Here is a 24,106-nt window from a genome sequence, read left to right on the forward strand (position 1 = left end):
CCTATTAGCTAAATATTTAAGTTTAATATTTAACATGGTATTATTTAATTTACTAAGTGCAACTAGTTGGATATCCTGATTTCAAAAATGAAAAAATGAAAAAAAATATGAAATATGTCACTGTATCTTAATTCTCAAATTAATGTACTACAGTTTATGGGCAAATTAGAGTCAGTATACTTCACTTAGTGAAATTAAAATTAAATAGATAATATTTGTGACAAATTTGATATAATATTTGGTATATTTTTGAATTGAGTTCAAACTTTTCTCTAAACTACCCTTATTTTTCCAAGAATAATTTGAAATTTCTGTGAAAATCAACAAAGTAGTATATTTGTCAAGTCTATAAGCTGCATAGTCATGTTGATTGTATAAGTATTTTATTTATTTAACCAATGGCAACCACACACATAAACAAAAAGTGTTCAATTTTTGTGAACCAAAATTAAACTCACGAATTAGTCACTCTATACCAACTTATATTAATGAGGATAAGAAACGTAGATATAAGAATTCTCTGAATCTCAACAAATATGTGTGTTAAGTTTGGAGCTAATTATTTCAGTACTTTTCAAGTCTGTTAGCTCCACATCAGATATGTTTGGAGTTGGTCCCACCAAAAATAATATACTAATTTTTTATCAGTATAAATAATTTGCAAGATGTTATTTATACTGTAATCATTAATTGTTCTACAAAAAATGATAGTGCCAAATACAATTTCATATATAAATGATAAATTTCAAACTTTTTATAAGTTGCAATTTCTTATAATGACACTGAAATTTGAAAAATCTGCAACATCATAATTTCTCAAGAAAATTAGGTGACAAATTCATAAATCTCTAGAGTCTGGTTGTCTTATTTCATACCTTCCTTGAATTTTTCTTTTAAAAAAGTTAAGTTGGATTGTTGTAGCCTATGTCAAACAATTTTATTCCTAAATTTGTACATTGTATGTATATTTTTAATAAATTAATAATTTAATAATCTCCTGTTAATAAAATCAACTCTTAATTAGCTACAGGGAAATAGTGATCTTCAATAAAAATCTCCATGCGGTTGCGAGTCAGTGATGTTAAACCACAAAAAGTAAAGTATGTTAAATGTTAAAAACAATAAGTACTATCTGTAGAAGATGTAGAGTAATTTGTTTATTTAAATATTCCTAAAATAAATATATTTAAAGTATATAATATAACACATAAAAATGTCAATACATTAAATTAAAAAAAATAATAATTTAAAGGTGTGATAAATTTGATAGGATGGAACTATCTTCACACACTTAGATTAGTAATGTATTTTGGCATTTTAATACACCTAAGAATCATGATACTTTTGTCATAGCATAAGAAAAAACTGAGAAAATATTTTATAATCAAACAAAGGCTTAAAATAATAATTTTTAGAATAAAATGTTATGGTTTTAAACTAATTTAAATGTAGTAAACAAACTTTATCATTAATATAATATTTTTAAAATTAAATTTGTGCAAAATGGAAGCAAAAAGGAGCGTTGCCTCTTAGATTCACGCTACACTACTGATATAAATAATAAAGTTATATACCAATCGCCTTTATACAGAATATCTTAAACCCAATATAAGTTTCTAAATACACTGAAAACTACCTACAAAGAACACTCTCAGGACCATCAAAAGTTAAATTCCAGACAATGTGTAGTATGTACATTGCAGAAAGGTTTGCAGAGTATGCGGCTGATAAAATATGCCCCTCTACTACAGATAGAAAATATAAATGACCCTAAAATTAATGTACATGATATTTCATTTTAAACTTCTGGTTACTAATTTCTATTAAAAAAAATTAGGTTTTTCTTCTTTTTTTATTAAAATCATTTTTTTTCTAATTTGATGAGAAGCATTATTTTACACACATGTTCATTGAAATGAAAATTTACATTATACATGATTGTTAAAATTCAAGCCTTCTTTCTACTGGTATAAGGACTTTAAATTCTTCAACCACATCTTCTGTGTCAATTCCAATAGAAATTTTTTGTTCTATGAATATCAAAATTAATTCATCCAGGCACTTTAGGGTTATCACTGCATCTTGATTACAAATGCACAGTAAAGATATTTTTGTTAATGTTCATATTAGCAAAGAATAGAATAAATTTATTTTAGTATAACTATTTAACTAATATAATTAACATAAGACTTTTCAGTATTTACGCATTGAAATTGTAAAGTTTAAGATGTAATCATTGTCATTTGTAGGAAAATATAAATAGTAAATACCTACACTGAAAATATAACCTATATTACCTTATTCCTTAAATTATTGAAAACCATCCACAATGATTTTAAAAACAAGTCCATACTCCATATTGATATTGTATTATTACCATTTTATAACCACTAACGGCAGAAACTAACCAGTTGAAATTATGATCTAAGACATTGTTCATGTACTTCCAAGTGTCTGCCCGCAGGGTAGCAAGCACATACCCATTAGCGCACATATGTCTCATACTAATATATTTACCAGAAACTTATTATTTTGTCTCTTAAGACAGAATTCACTGTATTATGTATGAATTGATATTTCATTAATTTTGTAAATAGTATTGCACAAATAACAACATATTTCAAAATTTAGAATTGAACCTTTCTCATCTTTACTGAAAAAAAAAATAAGAATTTTGCTCTGCATAAATGTTTAAATTATTAATAATAATAAAAATAAGATGATACAATACTATTTATGTTTCCAGTTTTGCTAAAAATATTTACTAAAATATTAACTTATTCTTATTTTGTACATTTAAATAACAATCAACATAGAATGACTAGACACCTAAATTAAAGAAATTTAAGAAGTTTTGATTGTGTTTGTGGCACACGTCTGAACCAAGTTGATGATCCACGGTTCAACTGATCACATCTGTACAGATATTTCATACATTCTAACCAATTTCCAAATACAGGCATATCTGGAGGCATTCCAGCAGCTAACCTGTTCAAAAAAATATTTTCATGTTATTATATCAGATAATATAAAATAAAGTATTCACATACCCGCAGTTGTTGATTGCTGTACAAGCAGATACAACATTAAATGGATATGTAGCTGCATTAGCTAAGTACTGAAATGAAAATGAAAACATTTAATTGTTTTAATAACAAATTTAATATGAATATATTTTAATTATACAGGGTGATTCTTTTATCAAACAACACTCATTATTTCAAAAACTATTGAATTTTTTCAAATTTTTTTTTTTTCAAAATTTTGGAACCATCTTGTTCTAGAACTATATAATTTTTAAATATTTTCACCCTTTTCAACCCTATCAGGTTAACCATTATCAACTTTTGATTTTCAAATGACAACCTATAATTAAAATTTGATAAACTAAAAAGGCTATTTTTTCAATGAATTTTCACGTTTAAATTTTCATTTTTCGTCAATTCGTCAATTTTGTGTGTTATAGGTGTATGTTAGGTGGTATTTACACACAAACACCATATAAGTGTTATTTGATAAAAGAATCACCCTGTATAGGTAGGGTAGGTATCTATTTTTATTAAGTTTTTGAGCAAAGTAATGAATTTATTGGTTTTACAATGAATATTATTCTTCCAGCATTATTGAGATTTAGGCAGTAAAATCTTTTATTTTAAGGGTGGTTTTTCATTTGAAATTGAATTTATTTTATATATTTGGAGTTTAAAGCAAATAAGAGGGGGGGGGGGTTAAAGAAGGTAACAACTTACTCTGCTGTACAGTAGAGTTAGTGTTATCATTGAATAAATACTTTAGTTATGAATATTTAAAGAAAAACAATTGTTAATTAATGTATCTAAACAGTTCAGGATCAGGAGTAAAAATATTTAGGAAATTATCATGCACAGCCACATAGGAAATAATAATATTAATATTTCCCTTAAGTGGTTAGTGGATATTATAAAAAACTATTTGTTTTATCTCTCTGACCCACGCACAACATAGACAAAACCGCGATAGGTGAGTTGATTTACGAGACTTATTTTATGTATTTTAGTGTATTTAATAATTTTTTTAATAAATAATAAATATAATATAATATAATACAAAAAATAAAAATTGAATGATTTTCAAAATATGAAAAAACAACATTTTTGAGAAACTTGTCAGCCAAGCTCCTCTTGGTGTTTCTTGGGTTATGCTAATAGGCTAAATATTTTATTAAACATTGAAGAAAATATAAAATCCTCCGGGAATCAACTTGTACGCAGCTGACAAAATACATTTACGTAGAATCGTTTTTTCTATGCTTTTAATTAATTTTAGAGTATAATTACCTATTACAAAAAAGATAGAGAATAATTTTTTGTAATGGGTTATTTTACTCTAAGATTACTTAAAAACATAGAAATAACGATTCTGTGTAAATGCATTTTGTTCATGTTGCGCGTAAGCCAGAGAGAGAACACAAATAGTGTGCTGAAATCCTCTTATAAAAACAAATATTATTGATACTATACTCAAGGGGTAATCTAAATGCAGCTCGCATCTTACTAAAGTAACCAATATTTATTTAATAACGATAAATAAAATAGGATAAAATTTTAAAAATTATAAAATGTATTTATCTATGTGGCATGTGGACGTATCCATGTTGGCCACCCCTACTATTTTCTATATAGTCTAAACAGAATAAGAATGCACCGGGCAGCAGACAAAAACTGGTAAAAACTGGTGAATGGTGCATGCATCCCCACCACAGGCCCGTATGCGCAGAGTAGTGAATCACTGAGTGATTAAACTCAGTTAGGGCCTTAGGGACCCCAGACATTGTTACAAGTTTCATTCAAATATATGGTGCGTTCTTATTTTGGAGAGAACATAAATATAAATTCATACATTTTAAAAACATAAAAAGGTACTTTGTTTCACTTATGTCAATTAATATTTACCCACCAACTACAATTAAAATTCTCAATAAAATTTAAGCATAAAGATTAATTTACCGAAGCAGCAAAATCAGCTATGTTCAAAGTCATGGGTGAAGGATCAAATAAATAACGGGAAAATGCTTGTTTTGCTACATTAACAAGAATTACAGTTCCCAAACCAGCTAACAGACGTGGAATGATAGCAGAGAATAATCCATTTACTCCCTCTTCACGGTTAATAAGTAAAATTGATTGTAAAACTAAACTGAAGTGAAAAAAAAACACATGAATCACTATCATTTAGGTAAATAATATTGAATAATAAGTAAGAACATTGTTTATTTGTAAATTAACTCACGTATAACGATGTTCATAACCCACAAATTGGGCCATCATTCTCATAGAAACAATGTGTAAGGGATGACTCAAAATGATACTTGTGGCTGTACATATCATTTCCTTTGATGTTTTTACTGCACATTTTTTCCATCTACATTGAGTTAATTTAATTAATATAATAAATTATAAATGTAAATAACACCAAATCAAAAACCTTATACTAAGTAATAACTAAGTATTGTCGATGTATTTTTGTTCAATAAAAAAAATAATTATAAATTCACATGGATAAGAGTAACAAATTAGTTAATTAATTAATTAATTATGTTTGGAGGTAAGATTATGAAAAATGCAGCCTAGATTCAAGTGTATAATATTAGATACAAATTTGTATTTAATCAAAAATATTCATATTAATTTGTTAGTGGTGGTGTAGCGTCAGGCAAAGTATGCAGTTGCCTAGGGTAATTTTAGGCCAATATTTATTGATAATACAAGGTTTATTAGATTTTGTAATGTAGGGTGAGATTACTCTGAAAGATACCAAATAAAAATGTTCAATATTTCACCGTAAAACATTCTTTTTAATATAATTAACATTTCTTCTTTATTTTATAACGTCAAAATCAATTATTGACCAACTACTGGAACAGATTAAATGTTGTAAGTAAAAAACTTCAAAGCTTTGAAAAAGATATTACAGTGGTTTTGGGGGGTTGAATGATTCATTAATACAGTGTTTCCCAACCTTTTTACCACCACGGACCACTTCGACAATATTTTATTGGTCGCGGACTACCTAAGCGATATTATGGTGAAATAAAATATTTTTCACTGTTAAAAAAATAATAATAATTTTTAATAGAAAACGAAGAATGTTACCGTGGACCACCTATGACTGGACCACAGACCACCGGTTGGGAAACACTGCATTAATAAATTTAATATTATATCAGAGATAATCTATAAAAATCTGAGAAAAAGGAAATTTAATGAACTTAAATTAAAGAGTATAAAACAATTTCAAGGAAGAAAAAAACAACTCCATAAGACAAGGTGATGTCATTTTAGAATACATATTTCACAATAGTTAATAAGATAGATAATGAGCTTCAAAAATGACGAGAAGCCTATAAATATTTTTATGGACCTTTTTCTTTTTAACCACATTTAAAACATAGGGCAAAATGAAATATCAGAAAAAGCTAAAATTTTTTGCAAAATTCATAAAACTAATTTAGATTATGAAGAATTTGAGCATGAACATACTACATTATCATAACACATTTTTGATCTCTTTCAACTTCTAAGTATAATGAAGAAAAGTTCACTGCACTTAGCCCTTTGGAAAACATTTTTAAAAAAGATATGAAGTAAGTGTTTCCAAACAATTTTTTTCTTTTTTCTAATGTTTTATTTTCTTATAAAATATTTACAATCTATATACAATTAATACAATAAGTAAATTTTAGATAAATGTTTGAGGGCTTGGGGCGTGAAAGAAGAGGGCATCCATTTCCAAACATAGAAATATTTTTGAGGATTTATTTTTCAACACCTGCCATTAACTGTACTTGGGAAAAATGTTTGCTTTTGGAAACTTCTTTAAAGCGGACAAAACCTTTTTTGTGTTCAAAACTAGGACGAGAACAATTAAACTCCTTAACAATTCTGTTGATTGAAAGTGAAATGACACAAGAAATACAATTTGAAGACATAATTCAAACTTTTGCAAGAAAAAAAGCAAGGCGCAAACAAATTAAATAGTTTATTTTTTCTAGTTACTAATTAGCTATGTTGAATAATAATATAAGTAAACATTCTTAATTTTGATTATTACCTATTGTTTTTTATATTAATGTAATTTAAATTTGATTGAATACATTAGTTTCTCTAAGAAACCTATAATTATACTTATACAATGATTATATTCAATTGGTAGCGTAAATTTATTCGAAAAAATGGTGAAGGATTAAATTTTAATAATTATTATTGTTTAGTATCATTATAGTATATATCAGTATAGTTATGTTAAATAAGTACTAAAAATATGTTTTCTCATTGATCAGTTTAATGGGGTGGAAATTGTGTAAATCCAACTCTGAATTTATAATTGATACAAAACATAATACAGTCAACTTACACTTCTAATTCTGAATCTGCATTATCTACATTTAGATTTTTGTCAATTTGAATATAATCAGATATTAGTGATGACGAATAATGTTCAATACATATTCCTATAATCTTTGGAGCTAATCCAACATACATTCCTTTGAACCCATCGACTGAATAAATGTATTTAGCTGAAAAAAATTGTTTCAGTTAGGTTAAGTTAGATGGTCAACTTTAACAAATTAGATCTGGTTGGGCAAAAAGTCAGGTAGGCAAAAAGTAAAAAGTTCCAAATACTTATTGTTTTTTAAAAATATAATTCAACCAACCTATTATTACTAATAGCAATATTAATAAAATATACTAGGTAGACAGTACTAGACCTCGATCAGAAGAGGACGTTGCATCTGCATGTTGGTTTCTGTCTTACACACAAACAACATTCTAAATTTTCATTAAACCGTTTCAATAGTTTTGATATTAAAGTGAATTGACTTATTATAAAATTCACTCTAATATCAAAACTAACAGCACATTATTGAAACTGATGAAGCAATCGAAAGTTCAAAATGGAAAATTGATTTTTGGAAGCGTTTTTTCTGGAAAACTTTCCAAACTTTCTCAAATTTTTACACAAAATAAGTTTTTGTCAAAATCAAATTGGGTTTTTTGTGTAACTCTAAACTTATCTGACTGTAGAGAAGCTATTCAAAGGTATTTATATTAAAATATATAAGTTAATTACCATAAACTATTAAATTCGGTAGAAACAATCGTTCTTCACCAAAAATACTTCTGTAGCGATATGGGGCCAAAGGTTCATGGCCAATCTGTTAAAAAAAAAGTAGTATTAAATTTGAAAAGGTTCAATAAAAAATGAATATTAATCAAATAAATCTGAATAAAATCTATACATAAAATTGAATTAAGTCATTAAAAATAATTGGGTATTCAAAAAGTTATAGAAATACCTACATGTTAATGTAAATAGATTTTGGGTTTCAAAAAATATTTTGGTTTTATGAACCAATAGCTGGGTTTAATTATTATAATTTTAAGAGAAGCAAATTATATTTATAATTAACTGATATTATTTACATGAATATTGCAATTCCAATTTATTTTCTTTCTTGATATAACTGGTTTTTGTAATTAGCTCTTAAACCTAATCTGGTAAATAATTTTTTAAGAACTTAATTACTGCATCACTTGTTTTATTGTATATTATTAAGAGATCTTGAATCTATCCACAACAACTGAGTAGCTTTTCTCAGCAAACTCAGCTATATCTGTTGCAATTTTATAAAATAGAATATCTGAAATATATGAAATACATTGGTACCTTAATTTTAAACCTACTAAATGTCAAACAAACCGTACAAGATAGTATAACATTTTCAATTTGTACATTTATACCGGATAGTAAAATAATTGATTCGCTTCTGCCTTAGTCTTTGCTACCCAAAAATGAGTTTTATGTAACTTGTTAATTATGAATTTTGAGGATTAAAAGCCTAGTTTTGCAATATAATAATCCTTTATTACTTAAAATTTTATTTCTTAGCTTCCAATAATGTTTGAGCTCACCATTCTCATTAATTGTCCTAAGACAACCCGATTTACAAAACTCTAGCACTTTCCCAAGCACCTTATCAATTTTTGTTTTCTATAAAAACTTTTTTTTTGAATTTTTATAATTTAATTCAATTTCACTTACAATATGTATTACATATTTTAGACTTTCTTCACCAGTATCATTTCGTCTTATAAAATTTTTAATAAGTAAATCAGTGACATGATAAAATGTCTAAATATTTTAACTTTATCTCGTACATTAGCAGCTTAAGTTTCAAACTTTTTAAACAATTATTAGGAATTACATGAATATCGTTTTTCGTTATAGTTACTAAAGGCTGATGGTCAGCGTATATTTTTATTTTTTGAATATAAATTAATTTATGGAGCTTTGTACAAGCAAAGGAAATTGCTAGAATTTTCTTATCCACCAGAGCATATTCAACTTCTGTTTCACTTAAACACCTTGAAGCAAAATGAATAGTACTTTTAGATTGTGATAAACAACAACCTATTGCTTTATCAGATTATCATTGAATTTCTAAGCTTTAAATATGGTCTAAAATTGTTCAACTTACATATATAACAACCCCAATTGTATTTGGAAATTATTAAACAAAAATCTATTTGTATTGCTTAAATTATCACAATTGTTGAGGGCTTAAACAAACATTTAAGTTTTATAATTACACAACCGTATTACTCTAAATATTTCATTATTACTTACCTGCACCAAAAATCTAGCATAATCCAGGGGATGAGTTAAGGTTTTCATAACGCATTTTCCGATTAAAGTGTGTCTAGGAGCATCACTATTTTCTTCCCTCCGATTTTCAGAGTCAGAATCCATTACTTAATAAAAATGTTTAAGCAATTAGAAATGAATAATAATATATCTTTTAAACTGTCCGGTTACTGAAATATCCTAAGAATTAGCGAGGATAGTGCAGTAATATTAAGTATCAGTTTACTGTAAATTTAAATACTCAAAAATGATTTGACATCATATGATATATTCATATCATAATAATCGAAAATCCCATTCGAAGGAAAATATCATGTAATTAATAATTATTATTTATTATGTTATTATCATACTGAGTACTGACGTCCGGTTGACTTGAAAGTCGATAACAAGAAACAAAAACACGAATCAGTGTTGCCGTTTTCGAGACTATAAAATAAGTTTTAGTGGTAGACAAAAAAAGCTTGATATGGCCACAGAACAATATAGAATCATAGACCTTATACCATGGCTTAAGATAAATTATCTTAAGCCATGCCTTATACTAGTATAAGGTCTATGTATAGAATAGACCATAGATAAATATAAACTTCGATTACGCTTAATCAGCTGATAACAGATATAACCATGCAAATTCGGCCGATTAAACTCCGGTTAACTTTAATCAGAGACGGTACAACTTACCGGCCCTAAGTATTGTCATAGATAATAAAGATATGGATAGGACATAACGGTCTTGTAAGTGGAAATTAAGGGGTACAATTGAGGCCAAATAAGTATAACTATATCGAGTATCGACTATCAATATAAAAGCATTGATGCTAAGAGCCTCAATTGCCTCTCCTCCGGGAACGCGGCCTCAAATATATTTAATATAGGCGTAGCCTACCCATATCTTTATTATCTATGAGTATTGTACAAATTACAAATATTGTTTTGTGGTAATATTGATATGATATATTTAATAGATAACATATGCCACGCCCTCCCGGAGACCGTGTTCAAGGCCACAGTCACCAGATTTTGCCAACACGCAGAGTGTCGTACCCCTGCTGTCACTTGACGCTTGTAACCTAAAATAGTATAATCTATAAACCTTGGAGGCGGCCGGCACTCACAACATCAAGGAAGATAATAAATTAATAAATTATAATTTTGTATCACTAAATAAAATAAATAGTAATTAAATTAAATAGTAATCGACAACTAATCGTACATTCGTACCTATAAACCTATAACGTATAACGTATAATTTCTCAGTTCTCGCCGTTCTCGGTCTATTGTTTATTCTCATTTCTTGAATTATTCAATGAACTTGTGCTTATTATTCAGTTCCATAATTTCATACGGTATTACTACTTATTGAATGTGTTTACAAATTCATACATTTAGCTGCGTTTCATAATAATAAATTCAATAATCCATTCAATAATCAAATGTTTTGAAATTCACCGATAAACCGTATCCTTTCACAGGTACGTTTACTGTAGTGGTTATCCAATAATTACGCGCACGTTAAAAATTTTAAAATTAATCATTGCTTACATTAATTTTCTAATATAAATAGGATACACTGGGCTACTGATATTATGCCAATATTGTATGTACTTATATAAACCATTTATTTATATAGGTTATTGTTTTTGTTTTTCATTTAATTCTTATTCTTATTATTTTATTTTTTTAGAAATGACTATTACCCATTTACAAGTAAAGAAATTGTACAAAGATCTTTTGAAGTATGGCTGTAATTTAAAACTTACTGACAAAAATTACTATAAAAGCAGAATCAAACAGGAATTTTTGGACAATAAACAGTTAGTTAAACCAGAAGACATTAAATTTTTCTATGATGTAAGTTCTAAATATTTTTACGATCAAAAAATCATGATTCTCTGATAGCTAAATTGGAAAAAATTCAAGTTTAGCTCCCAAACGATTTTTAAAAATTTTTTTTTTTGCAAAACGTGTGTTTTTGTATGCTTTTTGGAATGGTACATTAAAATAAAGTCGCTCAAACTTCTTATGGAAGTTATGTTCAAAAAACTTTGAAATTCGCTATTTTTCAAAAAATAATGTTATTGAATAAAAAAAATCAACAATTTGTACTTTTGGAATTTTTTTTTTTGTTTGTTAGTATTTGTATTCTTAATGTTTTGGTAAAATTTATCTATCGTACTTACTTTTTATGTTAACTTAAAAATGATCGATTTTTCCAAAAATTGTGTTTTTAAGTTAAAAATATCAATACCTAAAAATATTTTTTCAATCGATGTGTAATAACAAAAAAGTTTTTGATATAATCAAAATTGGTCGGTCAGACTTAGTTTCAAAGTTAAGACACCTCAAATAAGGAATTGATTACATTATTGGCAGCACTCGTCGCTCTGCCCTGCAAATTAAAAATATCCCTCAACTTGCTATGCAACATCACCTCAAGTAGGCCACAGGGTAAGTTATGCTGTAGTATATGGACAGTGATTACACAGTTTGCGACACTCGTTGAAAAAATTCTAAAAATACTAATTTTTGATGTTTATAATTCATTAATATTATTTTTTGAAAAATAGAGTGTTTTGAAGTTTTTGAATATAATTACCATTAGAAGTTCGAGCGAATTTATTTTAACGTACCATTACAAAAAACATACAAAAACACTCATTTTTAAAAAAAAAATTTCAAAACATCGCTTAGAAGCTTAACTAGAATTATGCCCTAAATTGCATTAAATTTCTAATATTTAGTTCACATTAACTTTTTTTAAAGTTAAAATGAACATTTAATAGTTATTAAAATATAATTATTTTTCTCTTCATAAATCATGATCAAAATCAATAAATTTATTTATAAATAATATTTATTGTACAAGATCTAAATCGATACTTCCTAATCTTAGTGCGAACTATTTACTGATAGCTAGACACCATTAAAGATATCATAACTACCGCTTTTATCTGTGAAATTTATTTCAATATTAATCAAAAAAGAGGTTACAAAAATCAAATAATTTATAAAAAAAAGTCCTCAATCTGAACTATAAGATAAAATATTAAAATTATGTTGTTTTTTTTTTATTACCTTTTAGTATCAACTATTACAGCACCACAATAAATTATGTTCTTATTTTACTATTTCATCTGCAACATCAGAAAGTTGAAAAATGAAATTAATGTACTCTAATATACTTTCATATTTTTAATTTCCTAATCTCTATGTCACGGATCATATATTGACCTTACCTAACATATCGTAGTATGATACAATCAATCAGAGTCAATATGTTAATATATACATATCCATGCTCTAATCAGAAACACATATTTATCTCATACATTTAAAAATAAATTATTATTATTATTGACAAGCTATGTCCAACTACAGTATTTACTATTTATTGAGATAATGATATCAAATAGATTTAGATCTATATATTGCGGATCTTGCACAATGGGTCCCATTACAAAATTAAATAATACCATTGGATTTACCCTGTTTTATACTCCAATTAATATAAAATATGCATATTTTAAATTTATAAAAATGTGGGTAGTTTTGACTTTACAGAAGATACAATTGTTATACCTACATTCTATTATATACAATTATGTTACCTAAATTTTTTATTTTATGAAATCAATGGTGATAATAAAAAAAAACTAAAAAATTTTCTTTTTTAATCAGCAAATTCTAATGCTGAACTAAAAAATTGGCTTCAATGTGCACATTTTGTTTTTACCAAATTTCAAAGTTATGTGTGTGAATAAGTGATAAACTTGGGTTGTAGAACGCTTACATATACTATGCCTTTTAATTTAATAAATATGTAAATATGTATACAGTTTTATTTACCTTTTGTCAATATTTATTTGTTTCAGAAAGGACAAGAATTATTAAAAAGAAAGTCAATAGTATAATTTATGTACGTTTCCATTATATCAATGTATTCATTATTGTGTAAGGCTCTACCTTTTAACACTAAATGTGTGAAGAATGCTAGAGGCATAAGTTTAACATTTTTCAACAAGAAACAGACAATTGATCACTCAAAAGTGCCTATCATTAATGAAAATGAACTTGAAGAAATGTTTGTTAAGGGAAGTGGTCCTGGTGGATCTGCTGTTAATAAAAATGCTAATTGTGTTGTACTAAAACATAAACCAACTGGCATTGTGATTAAGTGTCATGAATCAAGATGTGTTGAAGATAATAGAAAAATTGCTAGAGATAAACTTGCTACAAAATTAGATGTAATAGAAAATGGTAATGAGTCAGTTGAAGCACAAAAAAAAGCAATCATGGAAAAAAAGAATGCACAAAAAGAATGGAAACGGAAAAAATTAGAAACACTAAAAAAGGATTGGATTGAAAGAGAAAGTAGTTTTGAACCATAAATTAACATAGTTCATACCTAATAATTTATTATTTAAGTCGTTTTTTGTTAAAAAATAAAATTTTTGTAAAATGTATATTATGTTCTCATCACTAAATTAGAAGTCGGTACATATTATGTATTTAATAATTTATTATATATTATTTTTGATTAGTCAAATGTAATAAGTATACTTAAATAATCAATGTAGTAAATAGTAAACATAAAAATAAATATATCTTAAAAATACAAATATTTAAATTAAAAAAATTATATACATGATAAATACCTGAAACTACATTACAAAAAAAAAGTTATTCCAGTTCGGTTATCGATGGACTCGTCTGTAAACATGCAAAATGTATTATTTTTTAACAATTCTGTTAACTCTTCCTTCTCAGAACTACCAGTGACATTTTTAAATATCAGTTTTTGTTGAGATACCTATTACTTAACAAAATAAAAAATATATTTATATTAATTTAGCAAGCATTATGTTTTGCTATTTTTAAATTAAGAAAGCATTCCTGCAGTAAACCAAGTAGATGACTAGTTGCTAAAAATAAAACTTTGTGCTCTGATGTAAAGGCGGGAATTTTAATTTCAAATTTTTATCCGTATGTATGAGAGTAAAAATTTGTGTTTGCTTTGCTACCGTTCATGCAGTAGCGATTTAGCTTATGTTTAATTCCTTTCCGTGAAGGCGTGAAATTGAGTCACTTTGAGCCCTAATATCTTAAACCTTGCTCGTTATATATAAATTACACATGCCCCTTAAAAACATATGACTTATGAGTTATGAGCAGTCTTATCATGAAGCATACTTATTAGTTATTCTTAGGTTTATACCATGGTATTGCTTTGGTCGCCCACTAACTGCGGCTCTACTATATAGACAGTGACTACTACATTTTCACTTTTCACTCGCTTTCACTGCCTTCAGTGTTCAGTATTCTCTATTCAGTAGAATCAAATTTAAGTCTCAAACTCGGACAACCATATAAATAAGGTACTATTTACTATATAGTTACTACAACAGGCTTGTCACTGAAAAATTGTAGTTATAATTGATTACGGAGTATGGACTACCGAATACCGATCACGGAAGTTCTTGTTGTCACTTATAAATTATAATTATAAATTGTCACTTGTCAGTCGTTGTGATAGATAACGCGTTGTATTTCACTGTAGTCTTATCATAATTAATATTCTAGATTCTTCGATTTCGATGACGCAATTTTAGTATAAATCGTATTTATTTACGTTTTTGTATTTTATATAAACTGAGTCCGGGTCGCGTGAATCGGTGAATCATTCAACAGACGACACGACACACGAGTAGTCGAGTAAATCAATTGTAATATTCCGATATTCCTGCGATTGTCGAGACAAGCGCACAGACGAAAATTTTTCACGTTGGTCTGATCGTCCATCCGTTACGCACTTGCGCATCGTTATCTCCTTGCACACAGCTATATACTATATAGATACCTATAAATCAGTCTTCGTTAAATACTCTTAAGTGTCGCTCTAAAATACTATAAAAATAAAATACTCGTAAACGCAGTGTTGTAGTGAGCATTATCGAATAAAATACGCAGACGACCAGTTAGCAATTACATAACCGTTGCTTGTACCTTTACGGATTCACGAAGACAGCAGGTAAGCGATTTTTGTTTTATCTTTTCTTGAAATCTCTCATCCTAGGTACGTACGTATAATACGTATGTTATTTTATTATTAATATCTATTGTATACGTCTTTTATTATTACGGCTTCTATTTTGTGCCCGTATCACCATATCACCCATGTACCTGTAATACTTCTGTTTCACCATGAATCTGGAACCTGAGTCATTCGGATTTTAAGAGTTTGTTCCCCGTTGCCTGTCCATTTACAGGCATATAACTGCAAAACAATCTTTAAACATCTTGTTACTTTGCTGCGCGCTGATAAGTGTTTTCCTGCATGATGACGCATAGCAGAGATGTAAGCCCCTGTGTGCATTAGTCTATAATAGTGCAACTGACATTTGAACAATCATGAATACTCCAAGTTCAAGGTCGTTGCATTTTTTATTATTTGCACCATATTGTGTAAACTTATCTTTATGAATTTAACTAGTGACAACCGGTTTTCTAAAATCTTAAACATCAATGTTTATTTTCTGTAGACCTTTCTTTTGTAAAATTTAAATTAACAAAATCCCCATAAGTGCATTACGCATTATTATCATTGATCCAGTAAGAAAGCAGAGAGAGTTGGTTTGATATGGCATCTGATGAATCATAAAATTGTTTAATTTTTTTGTGAATATCTTGAAATAGTTCAATGAAGCAATTGAAATTTGGTAGTGTAGTGTGCCTGTTAAAATAATTCTATATAAATTAATTGTAAATAACCGTAGTTCTATAACTATACAAATTGGCGATCTTAAAATTGTAATTAGGATAAAAATTCCCCAACAAATGACAGGTTAGAGATAACAAAACTAAAATTACAATTTCTGATGGCGCCCCAAAAGTATAGCTTGTGGCGGATGCAGCTAGTTCAATACAACACTAACATACCTATTATATTTAATTATTTTAAATATACATGAAAATAATATTATAATTATTATTCACGTCTTAAATATTATACATTTAAAATATCTATTTCAAATTATAGATTAATATAATGCGAAGAAAATACTATTTTAATTATTATTTATTTAAATAAATATTTCGTATGATTGAGTCGATGTTATATAAAATATAGGTGGTTTAGGAACAAATCGATAAACAAATGCACTTTACCACGCCCCTCACGAATTTCAAATTTTTTCTTATAAGAAGTAATTTTAAATGCTGATTTTGAAATTGTTTGAATTTTTTTGTGGAAACAATTATTTTGGAAGTTATAGCCTTTTAAAGTTTAAGATTTTACATTTATACACATGTGCGCAACAATACTTCCATCACGCGCAGTGCCTACAAATTTTGATTTTGTTTTTGGCGTAATTTAACAAGTTAAGGGCATGCTTTTATAATTGATAAGATAACTCGATCGACAGCCTAGGTTAAAAAAATAGTTAAAATTCAATTTTTTTATTGTTCCAATACACGTAAAGTAAACACAGTCAATACAATTAACATATAATATGTTAATAAACAATATTATAAGTTTCTTCATCATCATTAGTACTGTTAAGTTAAAGTAACATAAGTATATTATAGTAGCTCCCTTTACCTAACGGTGCCGGTCACCAAACTCGAGGTCCTCTAAACCTTGTGTTGGATGGGAGCACGGCCTCGAAACCCCTAGGGACTAAGGTAGCCAACCTTGGGGGAGGGGGATGACCCTTTCAGAATCAGGAAGGACAAGTATCCCTGCTCTTCGGGCAGACGTATCGCCTAACAAATAAACTTAACCTTGTTAGTTAAAGTAACACTAGTAACCGATTCTGCAGAACTACCATGGTAGCCAAACTTAAGAAACTGTCTTAGCTTACCAGCTCCAGAGAATAGATTACTAAACAGTCCAAGTAAACAACTCGCCTAAGTCTTTTCCGCACGGAATTAAAATAATGTTACATGCATGCGTATATACGCGAAATCTTAAACTTTGAAAGGCTAATATTAAGGCTATAACTTTTAAAATAATGGTTTCTGTATAAAAATACAAACAGTTTCAAAATCAGCATTGAAAATTACGTCATTAAATTTTTAAAATTTGTGAGGGGCGTGGTAAAGCACATTTTAGCCGGTGGCTTGTAATAATTTAAAATACATCTATACTCACAGTAGATTTTTAACTGTTAAAATAATTTGTTTATAATAATCACAGTTAGTTATTGAATTGAAGTTTTATATCTTATACATTATTGTTAAAATATTATAGAAAATGTAATAGTTTATTTCAGGGTACTATAAATATTAATTTTTGAATGATAAGTATAATATATCATATACCTATTTGTAAAAAAATATTTATTCAAATCATTTTCATGTGAATAATAATGTAATCTGGGGATTTTTATTCTGGTATTCCTTACAATACCTATTAGTTGATTAAATTTAAGAATTTAAAAAAATTCAATAATATTTTAATTTGAAAATCTTTGTTTTTATACCTTATTTATTTTTATTTTTTTGTATGAGATCTAAGTTAGTAGAGTTGGTTGTCTGATCTAGTAGATTATTTTATCAACACTAGAAATATAAAATATTTATATGATCAAATTTAGTTAGAAAATATTTGAGGAATAATTATTGCTTAAATCAATAGACCTATTGTAAGTATAAAATGTAATGATATATTTAAAAAAAAAACTGATTTAGGAGTATCAACCTCTTAAAAAATATGTCAAAAGAAGTAAATGTTGATTTTATTATCATAGTTGCCTACCTTGTTGATATTATCCATTAAATTCTCGTTTATTAATAAATCTTGCATTATTGGGCCTTTTTGGTCTACTCACCTACAATATTATCATAGAACAGTTATTATTTAATTACATAACATATGTTTGTATTTTAAACAATTTATTTTCAAGTATTACTTAGTTAAAACTAACAAATTCTTAAAATTATATGTTTAATACATTTTTTTTGTGTTTCTATGGAAATTATTGAAACTAGCATATTGCTAATGAATGGTTTATACTACCATTTAAAAAAAGTTCTTGATTTAAATAATGTTTATTATGTCATATTTTTCAGATTAGTTGGACCAGTGTATAAATAACATTCACAATGAGTACATGGCAACAAACGCAAACTCCATACGGATCAGGAGCTGGTTTGTTTATTATAATTTCAATACATTTTTAAACATTCTTATAGAATTATTTCTCAACATGAACTTAAATTGTCAGTATGGAGATATTAGTGGTATGAATAGTAAATAACTTAAACTGTTATCCTTTTAGAATTTAAATAAAACATTTACCTCAAACATCATTGTATTACATTCTCAAAGTTATAATAACTACTATACACATTTGTTGTCAGTCTACTAAATCATTAATATAATTTCCATTTTGCACTCCCAAATTTGAAGAAAATATTCTACTATGAATATTAATGATACTATAACTTGAAATCATCCCATAAAAAAATAGGATGATACAGAATGTCACCTTTTAAAATGAATACTTGATAAAAAGGATTATAACTTATATTGAAGACTAGACCAGTGGTTGTCAACCTTTTTAGGTTCATGGCTCCTTTTGATTGTGAAATAAAATATTTGGCTCCCATATGAACATTTATAATAAACAAATTTACATTATTTAATTATTAGTAATGGGAAACTTTTATTTTTGTATAATTTAAATTTAAATTTATTTTATTTTTAGTCTTTACTGCAAACATGGCTCCCTTGATAATAACTGACAGCGCCTCTCGACGCTCAGGTTAAAAATCACTGAACTAGACTATTTTGATATTCACAAATTTAGATTTCATGGAACATTTCTACTTTACTAAACACCCATTTTTTATGCAATTTTTTTTTTTGGGTATCAAACTTAATAGTTTTACATTCAGTGCTAATATATTTTTAACTGTTTTTCAAATTACAATAGTCTTCATTGCTTAAATCCTATTAATAATAAATTATCATGAATCATCTTTAGTTTAGAATTTTTATGGGCCATGTTAGATAATAGGTTGTGTATCACTGCCTTAAAATGTTTGAAATGTTTAATGTTAAATAGGCTCAAGTAAACTTTCCTCTCTACAATCTACATTTTAATAATATTTTTTTCTTGTTGTAAAACTGTTCTACTAATCACAATTAATTACTAAATTCTGAATATTTCAATTATAATAAATGTCATGATTTTTTTTTAGCTCCACCACCGCCTGGATTTTTTCCCCAAGGTGCACCATACCCAAAAGCTGATGGAGGTTATCCTGCTGCTGGAGGTTATCCTGCTGCTGGTGGTTATCCTGCTGCTGGTGGTTATCCTGCTGCTGGTGGTTATCCTGGTGGTGGTGGATATCCTTCTGGTGGTGGATATCCTCCTCCATATGCCCAACAAAATATGCCTTATTATGGAACAGGAGTACCAGATAATTCTCAAAATAATAGTTTCAATGCACCCGAAAACTTTGGCTTTAGCGATAAAACTATACGTAAAAACTTCATATGGTAAATATATTTTATTTGATAATAAAAAATTATGGTAGTTATTATAATATGATATTAATTTTTTTTTATTCTTTCAGTAAAGTGTATAGCATTTTGATGTGTCAGCTACTAGTCACATTAATATTTGTGGCTATGGCAACTCTTCATGATGCCACCAGACTTTACGTAAAATCACATCCTGGGCTAAGTATCATTGCAATTATCATTACTTTCGGTACTTTAATTGCCCTCGCATGCTGTGAAGATTTACGTCGCAAGAGTCCTACCAACTTTATTCTTTTGGCTGTATTCACCTTAGCTGAATCATTTTTATTAGCAGTGTCAGTGTCACGTTATTATCCGGAACAAGTGATGTTGGCTCTTGGCTTAACTACATTGATATGTTTTGCTCTTACAATATTTGCTTTTCAGACTAAAATAGATTTTACAGTAATGGGTGGTTTTCTAACAGTAGCTGTAATAGTTTTACTGGTTGCATCTATTGTTGCTATATTTTTTCCTGGAAAATTGATGACTCTCATAATTGCATCTGCGGGTGCAATCATATTTTCTTTATATCTTATTTATGACACCCAAATGATGGTCGGTGGTGATCATAAGTATTCAATCTCTCCAGAAGAATATATATTTGCAGCATTAACCATTTATGTAGACATAATTAACATTTTCATGTATATATTAGCCATTATTGGAGCTTCTAGCGATGATTAAACATTTTATGTATAAAGATATAATAAAACTGTTGTTTATTTAAATTAAAGATGTAGATTATTATTATTCCTTTTAGCTTTAATTTTTCTGATTAAATGCAGTTATTCTGTTATTTTGTGTTCAGCGAGTCAGTTTTATATATATTTAATATTTACTCACTTATTCTCACTAAATATTTATATATAATGTATTAAATATAATATGAAAAAAGTATTAAAAAACATCTGTTTAATAAAATATTATTAAATACCTTGTATTTACTTTTTATTTTATAATTGAAATTCTATCTGTATCTAATATACATCTTAAATTATTTATATTTTTTTTATGATAAGCCAAAATTGTATAACAGATATTCAGCATTTTTGACAACTTTAGTTATATAAACTTATATTAATGGATTTTTGAAAGTTTGTTTTCTGTACATGAATTTTAATTTAATAATAAAAAATATTTCGTTAGAACAATACATTATGTGAAATATAATATAATTCTTATGATTTATACGAATTGCATTTTATTCATAAATAAGCATTCCTAAATATATATTTGTGATTTAAACTTTGTAGTAACAAATTTTAATTATTTTTGTACACATTGTTATTCTTTTTTGGTATCTCATATATTTTAACCATTGGTGTTAATATACATTTTTAACCTTTAAATTTACCTTTATAATTTGATATGTTTGTGGCATTTAATTTAATGGATATTTTGCATGTAAAATGTACAAATAAATGTATAATTATGATTTAAAATATTTGGTAATATGCATTAATTATGTATTTGTTCTTACCTGTGTTCTATATTATTAAATGTTTGTAAAATTAAAAGGTATACTTTGATATTCTAGATTTTTATACCAGTTTATCAAAAAAAAAAAATATATATTTTTGTGCTAAAACCTGTAAATAACAATATTTAGGTTTGTATAAGAAATGTTAATTAGGTAGTTATTTTACTGGGCTGTGCTATGATATGTTAGTTTACAATTTAAATAAAATGTAGGATATTGGATACAACCATTACAGTTTTCAATAATTATCTAACCAGAATTTCAACATAATTTAAGTTTATGCTATACTAGGTAGGTATCTGAAGTTGTACAAAAAAAAATTGGTCAACATTACTTATTATACTTAAAAATCTTAATAATTGACTACTAGCTTTTATATACGTTGTTCTTGCTCCAATTTAAAAGTATTAAAAATATATATACATTTGTAGCTTAAATGTTGACAAAATCACTGAAGTTTGCAAATTATTTTTTAGTAAAAATTCATTAAATTCTTTTAACAGTCTTGAAAATTGATTTCAGGATACTACTTATATTATGCTTGTTCAAAAAACAACCTATAAAAATGAAAAATAATTGTTTATGGACATTAAACATTTTCAATTTTCACGAAATTAGGATATGTATTTAATGAAAAACCACGATTTTACTTGACTTATTGTAATTAAAGTTTAACATAATACGAGGCGTGTCCCAAAAGTAAGGTCTCCATAATTATAATAATCGAAATAAGCTTTATTCAAAATATTTTTTACATGGTTATATATACAGTACTTATGAATTATTTTTCCACATAATCGCCATTTACTTGGATGCATTTTTCAAGGCGCTCTGGAAGTTTTTGTATGCCAGCCTCACAGAAACTCGCCGCCAGCTCCTTATTTAGGTATTGGGTGACTTCTGTCTTCACTTCTTCATCTGTCTCTAACCGTTTCCCTCCCAAATGTTTCTTTAAGTTCAAGAACAAATGGTAGTCGGACGGGGCAAGATCTGGACTATAAGGGGGATGGGAGATCACATCCCAACCAAACTTTTCCAAGAGTGCTTTTGTGTCACGGGCAACGTGGGGTCGGGCATTGTCATGCAATAGACAAACACCCTTCGTCAGCATGCCTCGTCTTCGATTTTGGATGGCTCTGCGAAGTTTTTTCAAAATCTCACAATACGAAGCTGCATTAATGGTTGTCCTGGTTGGCATAAACTCAATCAACAGAACTCCTTTCCTGTCCCAAAAAACAGTGGCCATGATTTTTCGAGCAGATTGCGTCACTTTAAACTTTCTTTTTTTCGGTGAGCGAGAATGTCTCCACTCCAGTGACTGTTGTTTGGACTCAGGAGTGAAATGGTAAACCCATGTCTCATCACCCGTTACTATGGAGTCTAAAAAATCCTCTCCTTGTTCGGCATAACGAGACAAAAATTCTCGAGAAGTCTCAATGCGTTGGCGCTTATGGTCCTCGGTCAACATTTTAGGCACCCACCGAGCACAACATTTGTGATAGCCCATATCATTAAAAAACCTTTGAATGGTGCTTTTTGACAACTCAAATCTTTGTTCGAGATCTCGAACCGTCACTCGTCGATCTTCACGAAGCTCTCTTTCAATTTGTTCTTTCAACTCGTCTGAAATCGAAGGCCTTCCACTTCTTTGTTCATCATGAACTTCCGTCCGACCTCCTGAAAATTCTCTACACCACTTTCTAACATTTTTTAAAGACATGCAACTCGTACCATATGTTTGACAAAGTTTTCGATGAATGGATATTGGTGTTTCACCCGTTGAATGCAAAAATCGAATAACGGCGCGAAGTTCGCATTGAGCATACACGGGAATAGAGGTGGCGGCGGCTGACATAGAAACGTCCATCTTAAACGCGTGTCAGACGCAAACTAAACATCGGATCTAGTTGAGCCGCCTCTCGTTGGAAAGGGTACGACCGACCCTATACAACAGTGTTACCAAATTTTGAAAAATTTATTTATTTATGGCTCTAGGAGCATGGAGACCTTACTTTTGGGACACGCCTCGTATTATTGGTATTGGACAGTGGTTAGAAATTTTCACTCTGTACTGTCTGGGTGGTCTAACCTATTATTATTTAGATACTCTGAATTTTTTCAAATATTTTGGTTAGTTTAAAATATATTTATATTTTAGAAATATTCAAATATTTTGCAATCAGTTTTTGATAAAATTGATTTGTAGTAACTCAAAAACGAATAGCCATTGATATTTTGAATTATTTCACCAAATGTTTATAATATGACTGCATTCTATGGAATACATTAAATGAATTTTATCATGGAACAAGATAATTAAAAAAAATATTTAGATTGAGCTATTAATAAGCATGAGAATTTTAGAATATTTAATTGTTTTACATTTTTTTTACACGTATTAAATATTA

At 27.9% G+C, this 24,106-nt stretch overlaps 4 protein-coding genes across 9 annotated transcripts; 3 read left to right on the forward strand and 1 right to left on the reverse strand.

Annotated features, from left to right (window-relative positions):
- Positions 1-2,672: 2,672 nt before the first annotated feature.
- LOC107163208 (mitochondrial carrier homolog 2-like) lies at positions 2,673-10,015 on the reverse strand. Its single transcript, XM_015510500.2, has 7 exons — positions 9,667-10,015; positions 8,110-8,194; positions 7,393-7,555; positions 5,269-5,400; positions 4,986-5,175; positions 3,051-3,118; positions 2,673-2,988 (listed from the first exon to the last, which is right to left on the reverse strand). The coding sequence occupies exons 1-7, from the start codon at positions 9,787-9,789 to the stop codon at positions 2,835-2,837; spliced, it is 915 nt and encodes a 304-aa protein (XP_015365986.1). The 5' UTR covers positions 9,790-10,015; the 3' UTR covers positions 2,673-2,834.
- Positions 10,016-10,935: 920 nt separating this feature from the next.
- On the forward strand, positions 10,936-13,779 carry LOC149058253 (uncharacterized). 3 transcript variants are annotated; one of them, XM_089219827.1, is made up of 4 exons: positions 10,936-11,159; positions 11,252-11,284; positions 11,372-11,538; positions 13,560-13,779. In XM_089219827.1, the coding sequence occupies exons 3-4, from the start codon at positions 11,374-11,376 to the stop codon at positions 13,596-13,598; spliced, it is 204 nt and encodes a 67-aa protein (XP_089075953.1). In that variant the 5' UTR covers positions 10,936-11,159; positions 11,252-11,284; positions 11,372-11,373; the 3' UTR covers positions 13,599-13,779. The 3 variants fall into 3 exon arrangements, with proteins under 3 accessions (XP_089075953.1, XP_089075954.1, XP_015365989.2); XM_089219828.1 differs by lacking the exon at positions 11,252-11,284 and having other exon boundaries at positions 10,949-11,159; XM_015510503.2 differs by having other exon boundaries at positions 11,134-11,284.
- Positions 13,602-14,306, forward strand: LOC107163211 (mitochondrial translation release factor in rescue). Its single transcript, XM_089219826.1, has one exon. The coding sequence runs from the start codon at positions 13,602-13,604 to the stop codon at positions 14,073-14,075; it is 474 nt and encodes a 157-aa protein (XP_089075952.1). The 3' UTR covers positions 14,076-14,306.
- A 652-nt stretch (positions 14,307-14,958) lies between these two features.
- LOC107163231 (protein lifeguard 4-like) lies at positions 14,959-21,662 on the forward strand. Of its 4 annotated transcripts, none has more exons than XM_015510539.2 (4): positions 14,959-15,062; positions 18,757-18,835; positions 19,891-20,191; positions 20,269-21,662. In XM_015510539.2, exons 2-4 carry the CDS (start codon positions 18,790-18,792, stop codon positions 20,900-20,902), a joined length of 981 nt encoding a protein of 326 aa, XP_015366025.1. In that variant the 5' UTR covers positions 14,959-15,062; positions 18,757-18,789; the 3' UTR covers positions 20,903-21,662. The 4 variants fall into 4 exon arrangements, with proteins under 4 accessions (XP_015366025.1, XP_089075949.1, XP_015366024.1 ...); XM_089219823.1 differs by lacking the exon at positions 14,959-15,062 and adding an exon at positions 15,074-15,715 and having other exon boundaries at positions 18,762-18,835; XM_015510538.2 differs by lacking the exon at positions 14,959-15,062 and adding an exon at positions 15,075-15,715.
- Positions 21,663-24,106: the final 2,444 nt, after the last annotated feature.

The sequence above is a fragment of the Diuraphis noxia genome, unplaced genomic scaffold, assembly GCF_037042655.1.
Source record: "Diuraphis noxia isolate RWA-SAM2 unplaced genomic scaffold, SU_Dnox_SAM2 contig0002, whole genome shotgun sequence".
Classification (NCBI taxonomy): domain Eukaryota; kingdom Metazoa; phylum Arthropoda; class Insecta; order Hemiptera; family Aphididae; genus Diuraphis; species Diuraphis noxia.